The 19159-nt window shown below is 37.8% G+C and overlaps 2 protein-coding genes and 1 non-coding gene across 6 annotated transcripts; all 3 read right to left on the bottom strand.

The window, feature by feature from the left end:
* Positions 1-1494: 1494 nt before the first annotated feature.
* Positions 1495-4312, bottom strand: LOC145212144 (leucine-rich repeat protein 1-like). Of its 2 annotated transcripts, none has more exons than XM_080080183.1 (2): positions 3243-4312; positions 1495-2961 (listed from the first exon to the last, which is right to left on the bottom strand). In XM_080080183.1, exon 2 carries the CDS (start codon positions 2952-2954, stop codon positions 1695-1697), a length of 1260 nt encoding a protein of 419 aa, XP_079936309.1. In that variant the 5' UTR covers positions 2955-2961; positions 3243-4312; the 3' UTR covers positions 1495-1694. The 2 variants fall into 2 exon arrangements, with proteins under 2 accessions (XP_079936309.1, XP_079936310.1); XM_080080184.1 differs by having other exon boundaries at positions 3336-4312.
* An 852-nt stretch (positions 4313-5164) lies between these two features.
* LOC145215077 (protein unc-93 homolog A-like) lies at positions 5165-9193 on the bottom strand. 3 transcript variants are annotated; one of them, XM_080083726.1, is made up of 7 exons: positions 8671-9193; positions 7941-8155; positions 6892-6959; positions 6449-6794; positions 5903-6067; positions 5602-5836; positions 5165-5533 (listed from the first exon to the last, which is right to left on the bottom strand). In XM_080083726.1, exons 1-7 carry the CDS (start codon positions 8918-8920, stop codon positions 5307-5309), a joined length of 1506 nt encoding a protein of 501 aa, XP_079939852.1. In that variant the 5' UTR covers positions 8921-9193; the 3' UTR covers positions 5165-5306. The 3 variants fall into 3 exon arrangements, with proteins under 3 accessions (XP_079939852.1, XP_079939851.1, XP_079939853.1); XM_080083725.1 differs by having other exon boundaries at positions 8602-9192; XM_080083727.1 differs by having other exon boundaries at positions 8678-8778.
* A 1992-nt stretch (positions 9194-11185) lies between these two features.
* On the bottom strand, positions 11186-11259 carry Trnas-gga (transfer RNA serine (anticodon GGA)). Its single transcript has one exon. It is a non-coding gene; the product is annotated as a tRNA-Ser (tRNA).
* Positions 11260-19159: the final 7900 nt, after the last annotated feature.

Genomic DNA, 19159 nt, shown 5'->3' with positions numbered 1-19159 from the left:
TTGGTTTCAAGTCGATGGCAACCCTGTTTAGAGGTTAGGGACCTCTTCTTTAAGTGCATGTCATAAAACGTATCCAACCTAATCCCGATTGGTTTATTTGAAGGTACGGTACGTTTTCATTTTTGACATTTGGTACGGTACGATACGCTCTACGTAACGAGGTACATGGTACGGTCTATGCAATACGTACCGTACCGTACTGCCATCCTTGGTTGAGAGTACCACGAGAGACTATTTTGGTATAATCTCTGGTACCTCGTAGGAGGTTGCAAAATACAGATAGCGTGTAGCCCTAACTGTCAGCAGTGCCGTAGGAAATGTCAAAACTTGAACGTGCCTTAGCCAACTTTATACCAATTGCAATTTAGGACAAGAACTTTAAGTATAAGTGAGTGGCATTTAAATAAACAAGCTGCTTCAAAAAAATAACCCTATTCCAAATGCAAGGTCGTGTTGTCAACAGTTTTATTTTATTTTATTGTTGATGTAACATTGAATCGAATAACATGCAAAAAGTATTGACTTTTTCACATTTAACCTACCTTATTATAAATTTCACTAGATGGAGCAATAGCAGTAGGCCTAACAGTTTGCTCATTTTATTGGTAAATACAGAGCAGCAACTTGGCCGAATGGTTCGGCGCGCCTGACCCACATACAGATAAAAAACCTTGATCGGGATTCGTCTCCGGAAGCGTCCTGGGTTCGAACATTCATGTGTTGACGTAACATATAATAGGGAATATAACGTGCCACACACTTGTCGTGTTTTCTGCTCAAATGTCGTTTGGGCACCACAATTTTCGCTGTCTTCGCATGCAGTTACAGGAATTTACTCTATTAATATACGTCACCAATGCAATGCCCAGGCTTCAAACAGTTGTTCTAGTCTACTATTCAAACCAAACCACGAACTAAACCCCGTATGTGAGAATATTATGTGCAATAGGTTGCCATTGACATGGACCCCAAAATATGGCCAACCGAAAAATTAAATCCTCATGTGAAACAAACAAACGTTTTTAAAGAAATCTTTGCATTTATATGAGCCATGACATATCGCATGCCATATGTTTGGCCAGAAACAATCTGTTTCAGCAACTTCTTGTTCGTGGAAAATACCTCGTGCATCTCACGACCGCTCAGGTCTAGGTTTACTTTTTGCAGAAATTAGACTTGTAATTGTTGAAAAAAAGACAAAATAAGGACTCGAGTCAAAAGCAAGTACAAATCTTCGAAATAAGGACGATACGGCAACCCTGTCAATAGAACGAACGTTATTGTAATTACAAACCCCGACCCCAAAACTAATAGCCAGGGAGCTATACCGTCCTTGTTTTAAGATTTGTCCTTATTTTAAAGGGCAATGTCTCAAAAAAAATCATCGTCCTTATTTCCAAGAAATGTCCTTGTTTTTGACTTGAGTCATCCCTGCTACAGATATAAGTAAACCTAGACCTGATTGGTCGTGACTTCAAAATAAACAACTTCGAATACTCGGAGTTCTTGCCTATTCGCATAAATTGGTCAGTCCAAATGTGATTGCATTAAGATACATTTACCGTTGTTTTTCTTCAGACAATAAGGCATTTTGAGATGAATTGATTTGTAAGCATTTACCAAACAGAACAGTGCAAGAAACACAAAGCAATCACAGTGAGAAACAAACACATATTTTGCAAATAAAAAAACGGTCACAGAAACAAACCCCGTCCCAAATATTTTGCCATACATTCATGAGAGCAGATAACAGCTTCTACCATCACATTAGTGCGACCTGATGAATCTAAACCTACAAGATTTTCACATATTTGCTTTAGATCAAAATCTACCATAAAATACACATATGACTCAAAGCAGTATGTTGTACATGGGCACTGTTTACCACACCTAAGATACCTGATAATCACATGAGAATATAGTTCTTTATTATTGAAAAACATTCTTTTTCTTCTTACAACTCGTGCACAGGATTCTTTCAGTGATATAATTTTGCATATTGATCCTCCATTCGTTTTCAGTGGCCTATCATGATCACCAAAATTGTTCATAAACAAATCCAGTTTCTCCAGACGAAGGTTAGTAAATGAATATGGCAAATAGGTGAGAAGATTATGTGAAGCTCCAAATCGTTTCAACTTGCTTAAGTTTCCAATTTCCTTGGGTAACTCTTTTAACTTGTTGTGGCTAAGTTGAAGTTGCCACAGTTCACTTAACAAACAAATGCAATGTGGCAAACTGGATAAGTTGTTGTTGTCCAGATGTAAAGTTCTTAAAGTTGTGCAAAGCATTGAAGACTTTTTACAAAGGTTTGGAAGTTCTGTCAGTAAGTTATGAGACAAAACCAGTTCAGCCAATGACTGCATTTCACTTATAGCTTCGGGTATAATCTTGATTTTATTCGAACTCAAATCCAGTGATGTTAAATATTTTAAAGCAAGTATCCTTGAATCAACTTTTACTAACTGACAGTCATTTACCTTAAGTTTCTCAAGCTTTGTTGGAAATGATGTAGTTGTTGGGTAGTCTTTTCTCGTGGAAATATTCATCTTTGTTTTAGGTGTTTCGATATGCTTTGTTTTGGCAGGTGCCATAGATGAAAGAACACTTTGACCAGATAACGCTTGTCCTTTGTGTGCCATTGCAAGTGCATTTAAAATACGTTTCAGTTCAATCGGATCAGCCTTTTTAATGCATAAATCAACCATTGGCTCATTCAGACGAATGGTTGCTTTTCCATCAGACAAAAACTTCCCGAAAATTTGTTTGATGTTTTCTTTAACCTTGTACTTAACTCCTTGCTTGTCTCGTGCAGTGCAGTACATTAAAAAAACAACATCTCCCGGTTTTCTTGCCAGGAATAATGTTGCTTGAGCAGCTTTTCCACACCCACCTCTCATCCCTTGTGATGCAACATTTCTGTTCACCACTTCAACTTGGCATTTGACCCGCATTTTTTATCTAAGCAATAAGAAGATATATATAACAGTTCTACTTTAAACATGTTACTTTCCACACAACACAGCCAAATAAAATGTGACAGCTAAATCAATTATTCCTGTAACAGCTTGCTAAATTGTGTATGAAGCATTGCATGAAAGATAGTGTGTTGGTGTCACTTTAGGCAAGTAAAAAAAAAAAATTCTAGAATATTGAATATATATATATTTTTGTTTTTGTAATTAGTAGTTTAACTATGCAGTATAGGTACAAAATGTCATGCTAAAATAAACTTCATGTACACTGTCAGATTTGCAAATGTCCTAAAGCAAGCTGCAGCCCATAGCTCTTTTCCATCACTCCACATACACTAATAACAACACTACGATAGGCACCTGGAAAAATGCTTTCTTTCTCAACCTCTTTATTTGCAATTTTGAATTTATGTTTTCACAAACTCCTCCTTTTCATTGTCTATGTTAAACTACAAGTACAACCAAACTTAGTTTTGCAACAGGGCCCCAGCCCCTATACACAAATAGAAATGTTGCCCCCCAGAGACAGATTCCATGCCGCAGTGTGCTGTGCACACCATTTTAACCTTAACTTATTGTTTGATCCATTTTACCAAAAGAATAAAGTCATAAACAAATGGAGTCTGGACTCTCCCTATACATTATATAGGGGGGTCCAGGCTCTATATCAGTGGTTCTCAAACTTTTTTATTGTCGGGGCCAAATGGTATTTTTTTAAGTGTGTAGGGAGCCGCAAAAAAACGAAACCTTGAGAAAATCACTAAAGAAGATGACTTTGAAAGCTAAAATAGCAATGTTTGGTGGTTTTCTGAGGTCTGGTGCGAGCCGCAAAATAAGTAGTTGGGAGCCGCATGCGGCCCCGAAAACCGAGTTTGAGAACCACTGCTCTATATGCTTATGAATCACAGGCTCCTCCAAAATACGCAATCTACGCAATCTACTTATAAAACGTATGCAACTTTTAAATATGTTGACGGTTAGAGCTTGTAGGGTCTGGACTCTGGGTGAGGGTTTGTAATGAAAATAATACTAAAATTTTGTTTTAGATGCCTAGTTTGGGCTTATTATTCTCATATCTGTTGAGAGTGGTACCAAACACCGTAGGGTACCGCACCTTAACAAAAATTAGGCCCAAAAGGTATCTGAGATTAAATTATAACGTTATTTGTATTACAAACCCTCACCTTGACCCTAATAGCCCTAACCGTCAACATATTAACTAGTTTTTTTTGGGTAGATTGCGTATAGATTGCATAGATTGCATAGATTGTGTAGATTGCGTAGATTGCGTATTTTAGAGTAGCCCATGAATCACAATCACGACTCATTTAACACTTACTTACCGTTACCAATAAATAATTAAGTGTACGTATAGCGCGCGTGAAGTGCAATCAACCGTAAACGATCGATATTTTATCCGTTACAGTAGGGATTCGTAACGTACTGTAGTCAGTGTTTTTTTAAGGTGTTTTGGGGGACCGAAACGGTCCCCCAAATTTCTCCAGCGGTTTTCCAAAATTTGCCAGTAGCCTAATAAATAATTCGTTTAAGCAAATATGGCTATTTTTTGGTATTTAAATGAAACACTTGCGGTCTCTTAAAACTACTTAGCGGTCACCCAAACCAAACCTTAAAAAACCCTGACTGTAGTGTAGATACTAGATAGTGACCAAAAATTATTTTAACAAACATAAAACATCTTGCGACGTCATTTCATCCAGCCCGCTAAGATATTATGGTATTAAGTATTAACATATTTTTTTAGACATATCTAATATATATCAAAACTAAAGCTTGAATTAGCTATTGGAACATAATTTACTGTAAACGTATTGTCGCAACAACATGCATGCTAGACTAGCTAGTATTAACTTCACCTAGTTTCACAGGACTATAGTGGCCTATGAGTGCCACCTAAAAAACACCAACTAAAAGTATAGGCTAAATGCCTTCGTTATCGTGCGCGAACAAACCTTTTTGTTACTTGTGATTAAAACAAATGAGTTTTGCCAATATGGGAGATTCTATAACATTCAACACTGTCTGATTCTAAATAAGATTTCAATCTTATAACCTGTGTGTGGCCCTCGCATGATTAGTGTTTTCCGCCCCGTTTGAAACAAGTTTGGTGACCCCTGGTCTTTTCTCATTAACCCCATCTTTGAAAACGCTAAAATAAAAAACATCACCGCAAGCATTTCACTTTATTTCAAAGCAAACGGTTTAGCAAAATAAAGTTATAATTGTAAAAAAGTTCAATTTCGTCCTAATTTTTTGCTTCATTGGTATGATTTTTATGTATTAGTTAAAGTTTCCGATTCAAAGGTTTCTTTAATATTGTATCAATGATCTGGACTTGTTGCGTCTGTGTCGCAATTCAGCAGCAAGGTAACAACTACAGCCAACAAGTAACACTACAAGAAGTGTGATAATCTTTACATTTACGCACATAAATTGACTGAAGATGTACATCAGTGCAGATCCTACTCCAGTGAATAAACTCATGCAGCTGTATGCAGCTTCGGCACCATTGTCTCGAAAGTATTGCACGTATGTTACTGCAAGTACACAATAAGTTTACTTCAGAAATAGTCGTAATAACTTATCCGTACACAAAAATACACACCAATGACCAAGCATTGACGCAGTCCATCAGAAATTCCGAAAAAAGCAACCAGCAAGTAAGGAACCCATACTTCATTGGTGTCGGGATACCATAGCAACGAAAATACAAGGGCGGCTCCGTCCAATAGACAGGCCAAAACCATAAAAACGTTTCTCCCCACTTTTGCAACGAAGCGGTTAAAAACAAAACTTGCAATGATTTCAGTGAATCCAAAAACGGACATGACTAAACCAACCTGAAAACAAGACCATTAGTAAAACGACTCCATAATTTATCGTCGAAATGATTCGCTTTTCAACACCTGGACAACACTGGTGAGGCAAGATATATATGACCGCGTTATATCTCCGAAAATAAATGCCATGATCATTCCATTACATAAGTTAAACGGCACAACCAACAATTGCTGAACGACGGTCAGTTGTCGTAGTGTTGCCAATACACCGTTTCCGCATTCCTTGATGTGCTGTAAAAAAAGATTTTCGGATAAGTGTCAAAAACTGTGTCAAAGGACGCTACTATCAGTTAAAACCCAAAATTTAAACACACTTAAAGAGCAACGCATGGTAAATACTACAGCAAATAACGTTTTGTTTTATGTTCTGAAAGTTGCTTTTGTTTCACCCTGTAATATTTATGCTTATGGTCTGTCATTAAGTGGCACTTCATCGTAAAGTTTATGATGATGGCTTTGTGACATCACAATTGAGATGACTTTTGACAATGTTGCGCAATAAATGTGCATGACTAATATATAATAGATTTATAACCAATAGCATTGAGGAATAGTTAGTTGTACCTTCACAAGTATAAAACTTAAGTATTCTTATATGTTTGACAAACTTACGTGTGGTGGATTGCATATTTTCGTATCGGAAAGGTCTACGGAAATACTGCTACATTGCTCGTCCACAGTTAACTCCTTCTCGAAATCTTTTGCCTCATGAAAAGCTAATTCCCAGTTGTAACTGCTAGGGTCGTGCAGTAGAAATACATGCATACCGATTGCGATAAGCTGCATAAAAGCAAATCCAAGAAAAAGCCAAATTCGCGTTTCCCAGTCTTGAATTTCATACTTTTGCGAATCATTTGATGTCATATCTTCTTTAAAGCTACACTGATATGCGCCACATAACTTCTGTGTGCTATTTGCAGTATTATTTGTCCCAAACATGTAAGATAAGGAATCGTTTCTAAGGGATAAAGTGCAAATTTGAGTTACAGTAATATATAGTGGGGATGTTTTTTGGCAGATAGAATATTTCCCTATGCAATTTTAAAGCAACTTACCCACTGAGTTTGCTCGGTTCCGACTGAAAAAATCTTAAAATCGCGTAAGAGGTCAAATTTCCAAAGATCTGTTAACAAAAGCCACGCTTATAAAATTCTGCCAGTTTAGTGTTAAACTATAATTTGTGATAATTAGGGCGATTATTTTGTCAAAAAAGTCAAAATTTGGTCAAATTTTTTAGAATAGGTCAAAAATTGTCAAAATTCTTTAAAAGTCAAAATTTTTACAAAGTTAAAATTGTTTAGCCTACAAACTGCATTGTCGTGGTGTTGTAGAGGGTGCACTGTCAGCAAACTTTTCATTTTACACCTTGTAGCCTACTTTATACTGTTGTAAATGGCCAATTGTCTATATTTAATGTGAATTATAAACCATCGAGTGAGTGAAATAATTAGGCTGATATGGCGTGATGCTCAACACACCTCAAAACGTGCAAAATCTTGGTAGGTCCCAAGTCATTTTATGGCAGCTGCAGGTTAGGTGCACCTCTTGATTCGGTTTTGCTTTGGATACTTCATGTATCTTTCGTTTATTTAGATAAATGCATTAAACAATTTTCGTTGTGTCTTAGCTGCAGTTTTTGATTTTTTTTTTTTTATGGCAGTGATTTTTAATTAGCTGATTTCCCTTTTTAGAATAGGCTAGGTCTGTGTTCAGATTTTTGACCTTCTGTTGGACTTTTGCGCATTCTTTCGCTCTAGTTAGATTAGCCTACACGCCCTACAGCCATATTTTAACTTTTCGTGCATGAATGCGTAACTTAACTACTTGAATTCTTAATAGGTCCAAATGTTGTCAAAAATCTTTTTTAAAGTCACAATTTTTCGTTTTTTAGGTCAAAAAATAATCGCCCTAGTAATTATCCACAAAATATATGCCTGATCGTTGCCGCAGCACAGTTATGTCTGCTCAAATTTGAATTTACGCAGCCACACTTTCTGAAGGAAATCGCGTGTGACAAAATATATTGTACACGACACTCGAGTCCAGCATGATTAAATACTCGAAAACACTTGTTTCAAATGGACATATGTTGTATGATACACACCAGATATCCCGATTCGATCGAAAAGAAAAGTCCAGCAAATCGGCAAGTGTAATCCTCCTCGGCCGTTGTCGCGTTTTTATGATCGGCCTTTCCCTCTCTGCGCTTGACAATGGCATATTGCTTGCCAAAATGGCCAGTGAAAAGCGGAAAGCTGGACCAAGTGACAGATTGTGCGATCCCTAGCAGTATCGAAGCGGGAACAAGCGCCGCAAAACCTGCAAACACAAAATCGTTTTATGTCTTGTTCGAAAAATGTGTAGTTAGATTTTAAAGCTCATGAGCGAAAACAAAGATGCCATTTTATATTTTTTGATTAAAAATATTTGTTGAATAGGTTGGAAACAGGCCTTTGCAAACCTTTGACTCTATCTAAATAGAAATAGATAATAATTAAAGCGCGCTTAAGAGTCGAGTCAATATTGGTGCTTGTCTTTAGGCTGCTGTCACGGGTGCTGTGAAAAGCAAACGTTTCAATGCAAACACTTGTGCTGGCAAAGTACGACGAATTCGCTTTAACCCTCACAGTAGTGTCAATGCACATGTAACCGGATTGTGTTTACTTAGCCTTAACGCTTCATGCTCTAGGAAAGATTACATAAAAAAGAACCTTTTGATCCGCGAGAGATTTGGGACCCCGTGTGCAACAAAAAACAGTGCTTACTTGGGTATATGTTTGCCAAAGTATATGCCAAATAGAAAAAGTCACCAACAAGAATAGACTTTTTTGGACCTAAAACCTTGAGCATTGTCGACGTTGCAAGTAAGTTCCATGCAACGGTTGTCCCGTAAGCTACTGCCAATGTGGTAGTTCCCAGTTCTTCGGCGACGTTGATAGATGACTGCAAACACAGGACCCCGGCAAAGGCCGCAAACATACAAGCTGTCGAAACTCCAAGGCAGTAAACTTGCCGATGAATAAATGTTTTCCTGACCCGAGCAACATCTTTCTTTTCGCACTTCTGTGTCATGTCTTGATGCATTCTTATTCCAGCAGTCTTCAATAAAGTCGGTTAATCAATTTTGCAACCCTCTTTAAACAAAACGAATGCTTGTCTAGACGCACAGAACACATGTGGTGCATGTCGTAAATGTCACAAACACAACGGTTAACCTACTTGGACGAGAAATGATGGCTGATGACGTTCACGAACGCATAAGGCAGCACCAACACAGTTTAACTCAAGCCAACTACGATATAAAGTATATGTATTTAAAAGCAGATGTTTGTTTAAATAAGCTGCTGGTTGCACTTTATGTTTTGACGACCTTTTGGGTATTGGTAATAGTATCCTAGACGGTTCGTCCTAAAAAAGGGTTACGAAAAACGTAGGAAAAAATGCTCGAAGCTCAATCTACTACAGCGTATGATCGGTTTAACAATTAAGAGTTACGCTTGAGTAACAATGATGCTCAGTCATGCATGGATGGTTTGACGTAATTGAATTTAAACAGTGTCGATTTCTAAGGGCAAAAAAATTCGGAACTCATATTTTCTTTACGTATAAATTTGATTTGTGCTTGTTTTGAGAATTTAGTTTATTTGCAAAGTGTCGAAAACCTTTTTTTTAACCTTCATCTCCATACAGGGCTGCCAGATAAAAAAACGCAGAATAGTGCCAAAAACTCTCAAAAAAGCGCCAAACACAACAAAAAAGTGCCAAACCAAAAATGTTTGATGCCAAACATACCGCTAAACCAATTTTACAGAAATAGAGCACCACCTGGCGGTGTACATTTTAAATCAGTTTTACCAACAATTCTTTACAAATCACTCCCAAAACATCGTTTTTGCCCTAAACCCTGCATGCGCACAAAATGCCGCCTTATCAATCAATACTTTATTTGTCACGCTTGACATTAAAACATTTGCATAAACAAAATAGTAACACATAAACAAAATAGTAATACATAAACATAAACAAAAGTAATATGCGCGCGACCGGGCCAGTGAGAGCCAAACATTGGCCATCGAGTCACTTGACCCGTTTCTGTTTATTTAAGAATTGAAGGAAAAGGGGACGAGAGAAATAAAGGGACTATGTGATGCTAATGTTGGCATTGAAAGAAAAATATATGAAGTAATAAGGCCAAAAACACAAAATGCAATAAACAACAAAGGGAGTACCAGAAAAGGAACATCGCAATGCAACAAAAGAAACCAGTACTGTCAAACAGCGTGAAAGAAATTGCACGAATCGTTGTGGAGTCTGACGATGTGAGTAATTTAAGCTCGAGGGCAAATGCGTTTAATTGCTGAATTTGGAATTTGGGGTGTGATCAATTAGTGGAAAAACAATGCGAGGCATGTTTATGTTTAGCACGTGGGCGAAGCTGCATGTCATTACCAATTCAGTTTACCAAACGTTCAAGGTGGGACATATCTGGCTTCAATAAAGCGTTTGACTTTTTTTTTGAAAGTGAACAAGCTGACATGATGTTTTATGGCGTTTGGCAGAGTGTCCCACATTTTGGAACTGGCGTATGATATGGTATTTTGCGCTCTTTTGGTGGAAACGCGATGCAGAAAGGATTTTATTTACTCACAATTAAGCATTTTACTTCCGGCCCGCGAGGTCATTTTATCCGGCCCGCGAGGTCATTTTATCCGGCCCGTGACCACATTTTTTGGTTTGCCAAATCATATTGATAATTTTGTAGCATTTAAAAATTAATCTACTCCTTACGAAACTTTTCCTGTCGCGATATGTAGATTTTATGTTACGTGGTGACATAGGATTACAACGCCATGGATTGAACCAAAACCAGTTTGTTACGTCACAAACAAGTGTTAATTGTGCGCAAACAATCGCCTTTTTTGGTTACTTTTGACGAAAGATACAAGCATTGTCCTAAGTATAAGTCTAACTATACAGTTTAAAAGTCGCATCACTAGACTTTAAATGGGTTGGTAGAAAGACCATATCTTGGCGCCCCTATAAAAATCGCCTCGCGGGCTAAGTTTGGAAAGACGGCGCTAGGGTATGAAAACTGTGCGGCCCGCGCGAATCATTATTAAACTTATCCGGCCCGCAGTAAAAAAAAGTTTGGTGACCCCTGCCCTAGGTAATCGACTGAACGCATGGCACAATGACAAGTCATGCTTACGGCTAGTTGCAATTCGGCTGCTTTAACCTTGTCGTTAATATTTGAATCACAGTACGCCAGGCCCATTGAAGGCGCTATACCGAATCAGTCGGTCACCAAGCATTCACCACCATATGGCAAGGCGGAGGCTAGAAAAATCTAGCCTGCGGTGGGATTCGAACCCACGACAGGAGTCTTTCCGGGACTCGCGCTTTACCAACTGAGCTACACAGGCTCAGTGGAAATCAGCTTCGTAGTAGGGGATCGCCAGATTGACCAGTACTCATATATGAGTCTGCCGTGATCGCTGGTCTGCATAGACGCTTCAGGGCTGATCCCAGTTATGAATTTATGTTCATCTTAACCGTTAATATTTGAATTAGGATTTTTTGTCAGGTTAAGTGTAGCCTGTCCTTTAAATGGTATTTTTTTCCCGGTGGTTTTCTGTCTGTTCGTGCTTTTTGAACTTACTTAACCGTGGCCCAATAGTACGATGGCAAACTGTGCAATATCCGTTTTCCGAACAGTCAACAGCCTTCTTCAACCACTTAAAAGTGTCCTCCTACTTTCTGTTATACTTTCGCTCGCTGTCGTACGATGGTTTCCACTTTTTGCATGACATTGTTGAACTTTTTAAACTAAATAAACTCGATGCTACTTGCCGGCGCTGACATGTTCTCTGGAACACAAACTTTATGATGTCCAACAAACTCCTTTAGCCCACAGTTAATATTTTTTTTTCTTAATTGTTGCATTGATTTGTCAAAAAGGGCTTGTGTGACGTATACGGGAATTCACGGATTTAAGCAGCTAGCGGATTTAAGCAGTAATTTGTTGTTTTAGAAGCGCAAACCTTTGCAAAAAAGCAAAAACGCCAAATAAAACAATTAGGTGCCAACCATTACCATAAACCGCCAAATTTTACAAAAATATCCGCCAAACCGCCAGTTGCTATTTTTGGTGCCAACTACATTAAAAAAAACGCCAATTTTGAGGTATTTGGCGGCAAAACCGCCAAATTGGCAACCCTGTCTCCATATAGTTTCCACTTTTTTCGCATTTTTGTAAGTCTAAGCTGCTCGATTTCACCAATCGCGAATCCTTATATGCTGGTGAAACTGACCTGGTAAGTTCCAGACTTAAACAACCAAATTCTAGTTGTCTAATTCGGCAAATAAGAGAAAAATGACGGCAATTCTATTTCCACTTTAACTTAGAAAAATTAAGTTTAAGCTCTAATTCTAATCTAATTTACCAGTTTCCCCAAAACGCTTGTTTGTCCGACGGCATTTTTTAGCGTGTGAAACATGCAAGCTACGTCACAAGGCCAAAACCAAAAAAATGTCTGCTCCCAGCATTGCCTAGCTTCTTCAAAAACTAGTTGTCTAACTGGGAATTAAGCTCAATTATCTTGCATGTTCTCGAAAGATAACAGCAAATACAGGGATGCGAAAACTGACGTGGTTACAAAAATCGCGCCTCGCGAAATTCTCAGGTTAAAATAACAGACCGTTTTCGAAATAATGCTGTTTAAGAACCAGTTGACATGACCGCCATATTAGCCCCATTTGAACACAGTTTATCCATGTCAGCGAATAACACAGTGTAAAAGGTGCAAATCTTTAAGTTCAACTTTGAAATGTAACACAGTTGGTTGGTTTAAATCTACATTTCTAGTTTAATTTCTAGTTTTTGAGAAAGTTGTAATTCCAATTCTAAACTATATTTTGTAAAAACTGAATTTTTTTATTCTAACCTTATTTGAAAAAACGAATAAAAAACGAGCTGTCCAAGTTTGAGTTAGTCCCCTATAGTCTTTTAAAGCGATAGTGACCTCAACGCCGTTTGAATGTTGGTGTAACTAAAATGATTTGGTCTTTTATACTAGTTGCGCTTCCGCTTTTTTTCCAAACAACCTTAAAATATGTAAAAGCATCAAGTCAGTCTGCAGCTTAGCCTTAAAATAACTTCTCGAAAAATCTTTCTTTGGAAATTTTATCCGAACAATTAAGGCGAACAACTAAATTATTCGTGGTATTTTAAATAGCTATTTTAAATGGGTGCAAACCTGGGTCAGTATTTGTCGGAACACGTTGCTTTTATAAAACGTCCCGCATTTCACGATTAATTCGATTTCCGGGAAGACACAGCAAGCGTTGTATTTATTTGTCACAAGCGTCGTGTTAAATCGAGTCACTTTGTTATGCCCAAGTATCAACAAATAGCAGCGACCATCACGAAAATTGTCGTGGAGCATCCGGTATTCTCGCAAGAACAGAAGCACCTGAGACAGTACCGTGTTCAGACATTTATGCAGCAGAAATAGTTCTCAGACGGAAGCGAAAAAATCCTGGAAGTCGTTACATAATTCGACCCAGAAAAAACTCAACGCGACCTATATGTACACCATTTATCGTGTATTGCCCGAATTAGCTTTTAGCCAAATTCCCCCGTTTTTATGGTTTAATTTTAGTGACATAAGATTCCTGGTATTAACCAGAGGCGCCATACAGAACTTATTTCCAAGATCTGTCTATAATTGATAGAAAACGTCTCAAAAGTATATGAAAAAAAACATTACTGTTCACACTCCATGTTAGTAACGCCATGATTGACCTAGTGAATATTAAAAATACACAAACTTTTCCGCAATGCAATCAATTTTTGTAACAGTATAGTTTGCTATTTTTCTTGTTATCAATACCCATTTGAAACTGGAACACTGCAATCTCTTCTTGGTCGCATTTTTAAGCTTCGGGGCTGTCCAATGAACAACGTATTTTACCACTATAGCCGAGATATTTATGCCGCCCCTAATGTGATATAGCTGACTGGTCCCAGCAGTAATGTTACAACTAACTTAGTTTTGCTTATCCTGTTTCTACCGAACTACAATTTTTCATGTATTAGTTGTTGGATTAGCTTTCCGTTTTTCATAATTTGTTTTCACACAATGTTAAATCGACGCCTTGCTTTACGTAATTTTGCTGTTTGCCTACTCCACTTTGGCACTTTATGTCTATGTCCAAACCTGAAAGAATTGCAATACTACTGTCGTGAAATGCGTGCTCCTCTCAAATAGAAACATCGGCGTTCTTGACCGTTTTGTGTGTTGGATTTATGACACACCCAAGATGTACTGTGCAAGACATGTCATAGTAAACGGCTAAAGAAATAAGTTCAAGCTCCCATTGATACGCACCGAGCGTCAAATAAACAAGTTTTTTAAACATTCTACAACCTTGGACAGATTTATTAATTTTATTGTTGCGAATATTTTTAACCGTCAACATTTTATAAATGTTCGCTTCGCAAAACGTTACTGCATCTGGGTGTACCACTGATTTAGCAGATTTCTAGTTGTCTGAAACAGTATGTAACCTTCAATTGGGCATAAGCCTCATTAATGACTTAACGGATGCACCTAACTACATGGCGACGTAATTTTATTCGGCTCCGAAGGTAATTGGTCTAAATCTACACAAAAAATAGAAAGTTGAGTGAACGTTAAAAGTTAATATACTTCTTGCAAAAGTATTTCCGCTACAACACGTGAGATTAATTTCACCCAGTTTCGCAAAACGCATAACACTATAATACGGAGGCAGTTTGTCACATAACAAACAAGATTAAAAGTATTAATATTATTTGCACAAACAACGTTTTGTTAATTGTGAAGGAATAAATGAGTATTGCTCAGTAGAGAGAACGTTATAATACTCGCCACAATAGTACCATTGTCTTCGTTAACAACAGTTTTTGAACTGTTGCATTGGGCCTCGCGTAACATTTTTGATTATCCGGATCACCCAAAAAGGTTGGTGACCCCTGGACACTTTCTGCAAAAGTCATTTAAGCTTTAATGGCACTAGAGAGGCTCGTTCACATATTCTTTGCAAAAAAATCGATGACTTTATGATTTTTATTTTGCGTAAGTGGGGCTCAAAAGAGAAACTGGTAAAATAAAACAACATGCCAAGTTTATTAAACTTAATCGGAAAATATGTCCATGATTTCTCGTTAGATATTCAACACTTCTCATTTAACATGGGCAGAAAATAGACAAATGTTTGACAACAGAAGAAAATAAGCTTTCCAGCTAACTTTTGATTTAGGGAATCAAATGTTACGCTTACTTTGCCGTTTTTATGGGCTCGAAGTTTCGAACTCAAAGTGAGTGTTTCTGTTCACAGGTTTAGAATCTAGTACCCCATCACTTCACATACGAGTAGCACGCGCCAGACCATTCCGCAAACTTTTTTTCTTTTTTTACGGGGTTCGACCCAGGGCGTTCCCGAGAACGAATCCCGTAAAAAGTTTTTTGCCTAATTATGGGCCAGGCGCCTTGGACTATTCGGCCAAGTTTCTGTCCCATTCCGCCTGATGCGAATGATTAGGTTGAAAGTTGAGACACACTGCTATCAAACAGACATGTAGCATTCCTTGCCTTCGATCATGATTGTGATCATGTATTTTATGCTTTCTAGTCCTTCAGGTGTTTATTATAATAATAAAAATACATTACCAAGACGGTAACGAACATTGTTTGGGCGAAAATAGGGGTATTTTCACTTTTTGATTAGTTATGCTGTAGCCAGGGAGTCGAACCGCTTGTCATATGGGTTCAGGTTCGGTTCGGGTTCACTTGGTTTTGTTTTTAATGGTTCGGGTTCAGGTCCGGTTTTTAAAAATGTGCATTTTCGGGTTCGGGTTTTGTTCCGGTTTGGGCAAATTATCCGGTCCGAACCGGTTTGCGGTTTTTAAACCGGTTCAAATTTTTATTCGTTTCAATTTAATTCTACCAATCATCTACCTGGCCTTATCAAACGCCAAAATAATTTTGCCCGTATGCTGTTATTTTTGACACGCCCTATAGGCTATGTGTTATCTCGCGTATTCTTCAGTGCGCTGTTTTGAACAAAAAATCATAAAATATAAAACAGACTGCATTTTTTTACTGGTTCGGTTCCGGTTCGGGTCCAACGCCAAACAAAATATAGGGTTCAACTCCGGTTCGGGTTTTTAGAAAATCGTAAATAGCGGTTCGGGTTCGGTTCGGGTTTACTGAAATTAACCGCTCAAACCGGTTCGCGGGTTCAGTTCCGGTTCGACTCCCTGGCTGTAGCTGGCTCTTTTTGAAATAGTATTGTCGCTTATCTGCAGGTAGGGTAAGGTTTGCTGTTTTCAACTTAGACTCTTGCGACGGCTGCCGCTTTAAAAAAATACAAATTTTGATCTATTTCCTTTCGATTTTTGCACAAATGGAAGGAAAAAGTCAATAAAGCATGTTACAAAGAAGTGTGGTTCACATTTTTTGTAAATAGTAAAAAAGGTGCAAACGGGTGAACACATGGCTTTTGAAAGAAATCAATTGAGAACACCATTACGAAAAGATGAAACGAGGCCTGTCTAGTTGAAAACAGTTACGGGACGTCCCTTCCGTTTAGCGGAAATGTCCCGTTTTTTCGTCAGCCACTATGCCCAGTACATCTTATTGACGCACACTTATATTATTAATGATTATGTTTCATTTATTAGTGCACTTAATTTGAATGTAATCAATATTGTTTGAAAGAAATCAATTGACAAACACCACTACGAAACGATAAAATTAAGCACGCTTGCACTTACAAAGGCTTGTCTATAGTACTCTAGTAGTCTAGTTGACAACAGTTAAAAAGTACAAAGGTACAAGCAAGCTTAGTCAAGACTCCAAGACAAACAACGAGGAAAATTATCACAACAAATTTTATTACTTTGTTCAAGCCATTAGAGGTACAAGTGTAACTGCACTATAATTGGTTCCAATAATCTTTCTGAGTTTGGAGCATTCGCTGACAGATTTCATTACCCTTACTCTGGAAAAACACAACCGACCAAGCTAATCACGGCAATCGCAAGGTAAAAATATCATTATGAAAACTTTTAAACAACATTCCGAAGCGTTTCATACATGCGAAAATACCCTCACATCACCTTCAACTTGAAGATAAAACTTGGATTTATTGCACACATGAAATACTTTTGCCTCATAATGCCTAATCCAAACAAAGAACTGTGTAATTTGTCGACACTGGTTGCCGACTACACAAGCCTCTGGCTGATTTTTTATTATTTCGTTACATGTTACACTGTGCACTGTCTGACGCCACTCGACAACTAGATGCTTCAAACGGATGTTTTCATACGATTTTGTTTCGTTCGGATGCCACCATGTAACGGCAAACCTTTTTCTGTTAACCAAACGAAAGAATATGGATTCCAGGGTTTTTCATCCCACATTGAACACCGATTTCGTCACGCTACGCCATAAACTACAAATGGGATGCCGCCTTAAGGTCACTTACTACGTCTATATAGTTTACCTTTACCTCAACGCTAAAGTGGGTCCGGCACGCTTTGTGGGTTCGGACCGTGCTCGAGCTTATATGTTTTTGAGACTTTTCAAATATAAGCCAGAGTCTCATCTTTGCTATACGTCACGTTCATCGTGTTTTTATATTTTGCACGAATGTGTATGGGCAAAGGGTACATTGATTCGTTGCGTACAGCCGTATATCTAGAAAGGCTTGTCAAACGTCCCGGCTCTGTCGTTGCGTTTCTTCCGGTCAGCGGAAATGTCCTGATCTTTAGTCAGACACCAATTACCAGTATATATTTATTGACAAATATATTATTATTGTTTATTTATCAGTTCGTTTATCAGTTCACTTAATTTGTATTTAAGCAATAACGTTATACCTCACAATACGATTTTAAGTTTTAATATTATGTAATATATAATGCAATTCACTAAATCGATAAAGACAACAACAACAGGTGTCTAGTTCCGTGATATATGCAGTATCTACCCAGAAGCTCAGGAATATTGCAACGTCCCGTGAATGCTCCCTGGTTATAGCGCGGAACGTCACACGAGGGGAGAATTAAAACGCGCTTCCTAAAGGCCTTCGACAAGCAGTCCACGCTGATAAAGTGTTTTGCAGATCTTTTTAAACGAACATGTCGAATGCAGAACAAGGGAGACGATAGGAGACGTTTTCTACATAAAGCAAGACATTAACACTGCGCTTTACAAGTATGAATGTAACTCAAAGCTCACCAACTTGGCAACCGGAAGAAAACATATAACATGGGCAATCGTCCTCATCATCACTCTTTTTTTCTGTTACACTTGATGTTGAGGCTTTTGTTGTTATCTGGGTGGATGTTTCGTAGGCTTGTACTGTTCCTATCGTCCTTATAAACGTTGAAGAAACGTTCTAGATTTTATAGCCATTATCTATCCTATCGCAAATTTGATTCTAGGTTTAACCAAAACTATCTAGATCTTGCTACAAAATATCTAGAGGGGCAGCCCTGATAATATTTTTTTATGGGTAAATTTTATTTTATGTACTATGTTAAAAAGTTAAAAATATTCATGTTATGTTATTCTTTGCTTACTCTACCTAAATTCACCGGTAGAGCTACTAACGTAAGAACTCACAGTAGCCAGGTTTGAGAATTTCCGCTAGGCAGCGCAACGGAGCAGAGGCGTTTACGGTGATATTAATTGCTGAGTCAGCAATCAGAAATTATTGTCACTTTTAACGCCTATGCTCCGTTGCGCTACTTACCAGAAATTCCCAAACCGGGCGTCCTGTGAGTTCCTGTGTTAGTGGATTTACCAAATTTACCTACATAACTTAATTATTCAACTGATATGCATGTACTATAACCAGCATAAAATCAATGTAGAATTTCTTTGTAGAAATCAATGTAAAAAATCTATTAAAAAACAATTCCAAAGTTACAAATAACTAGGTTGGGTTAAATAAAATTTTGTACAGATACCTGTATTTTTTAATAATTAGACATTCTGCTGTTTGTACTCTTGTATCACAAAAGCTGTAAAAATTCTAATTATTACGTCACACCTGGTTTTGTGATCAAAACGTTACGCGTGAACGATTAAGTAAGCTTCGTGTTTTCTCGTGACGAAAAGCTAAGCCAAAACAAAAGAAGATAACGAAATCGGTTCATCATCATCTGCAAGAAGTTGTTGTTTTTCACCAGACTTAAGTGTAGATGTTATTTTGGTGTAAAGAAATTTAAATTAACCTTGTTCGCGTGTTTTATATAAACAAACAATA

Source organism: Phallusia mammillata, chromosome 2, assembly GCF_965637545.1.
Source record: "Phallusia mammillata chromosome 2, kaPhaMamm4.hap1.1, whole genome shotgun sequence".
Classification (NCBI taxonomy): Eukaryota; Metazoa; Chordata; class Ascidiacea; order Phlebobranchia; family Ascidiidae; genus Phallusia; species Phallusia mammillata.
Note: the sequence above shows the minus strand (reverse complement) of the source record. Positions and strands in the feature narration are given on the sequence as shown.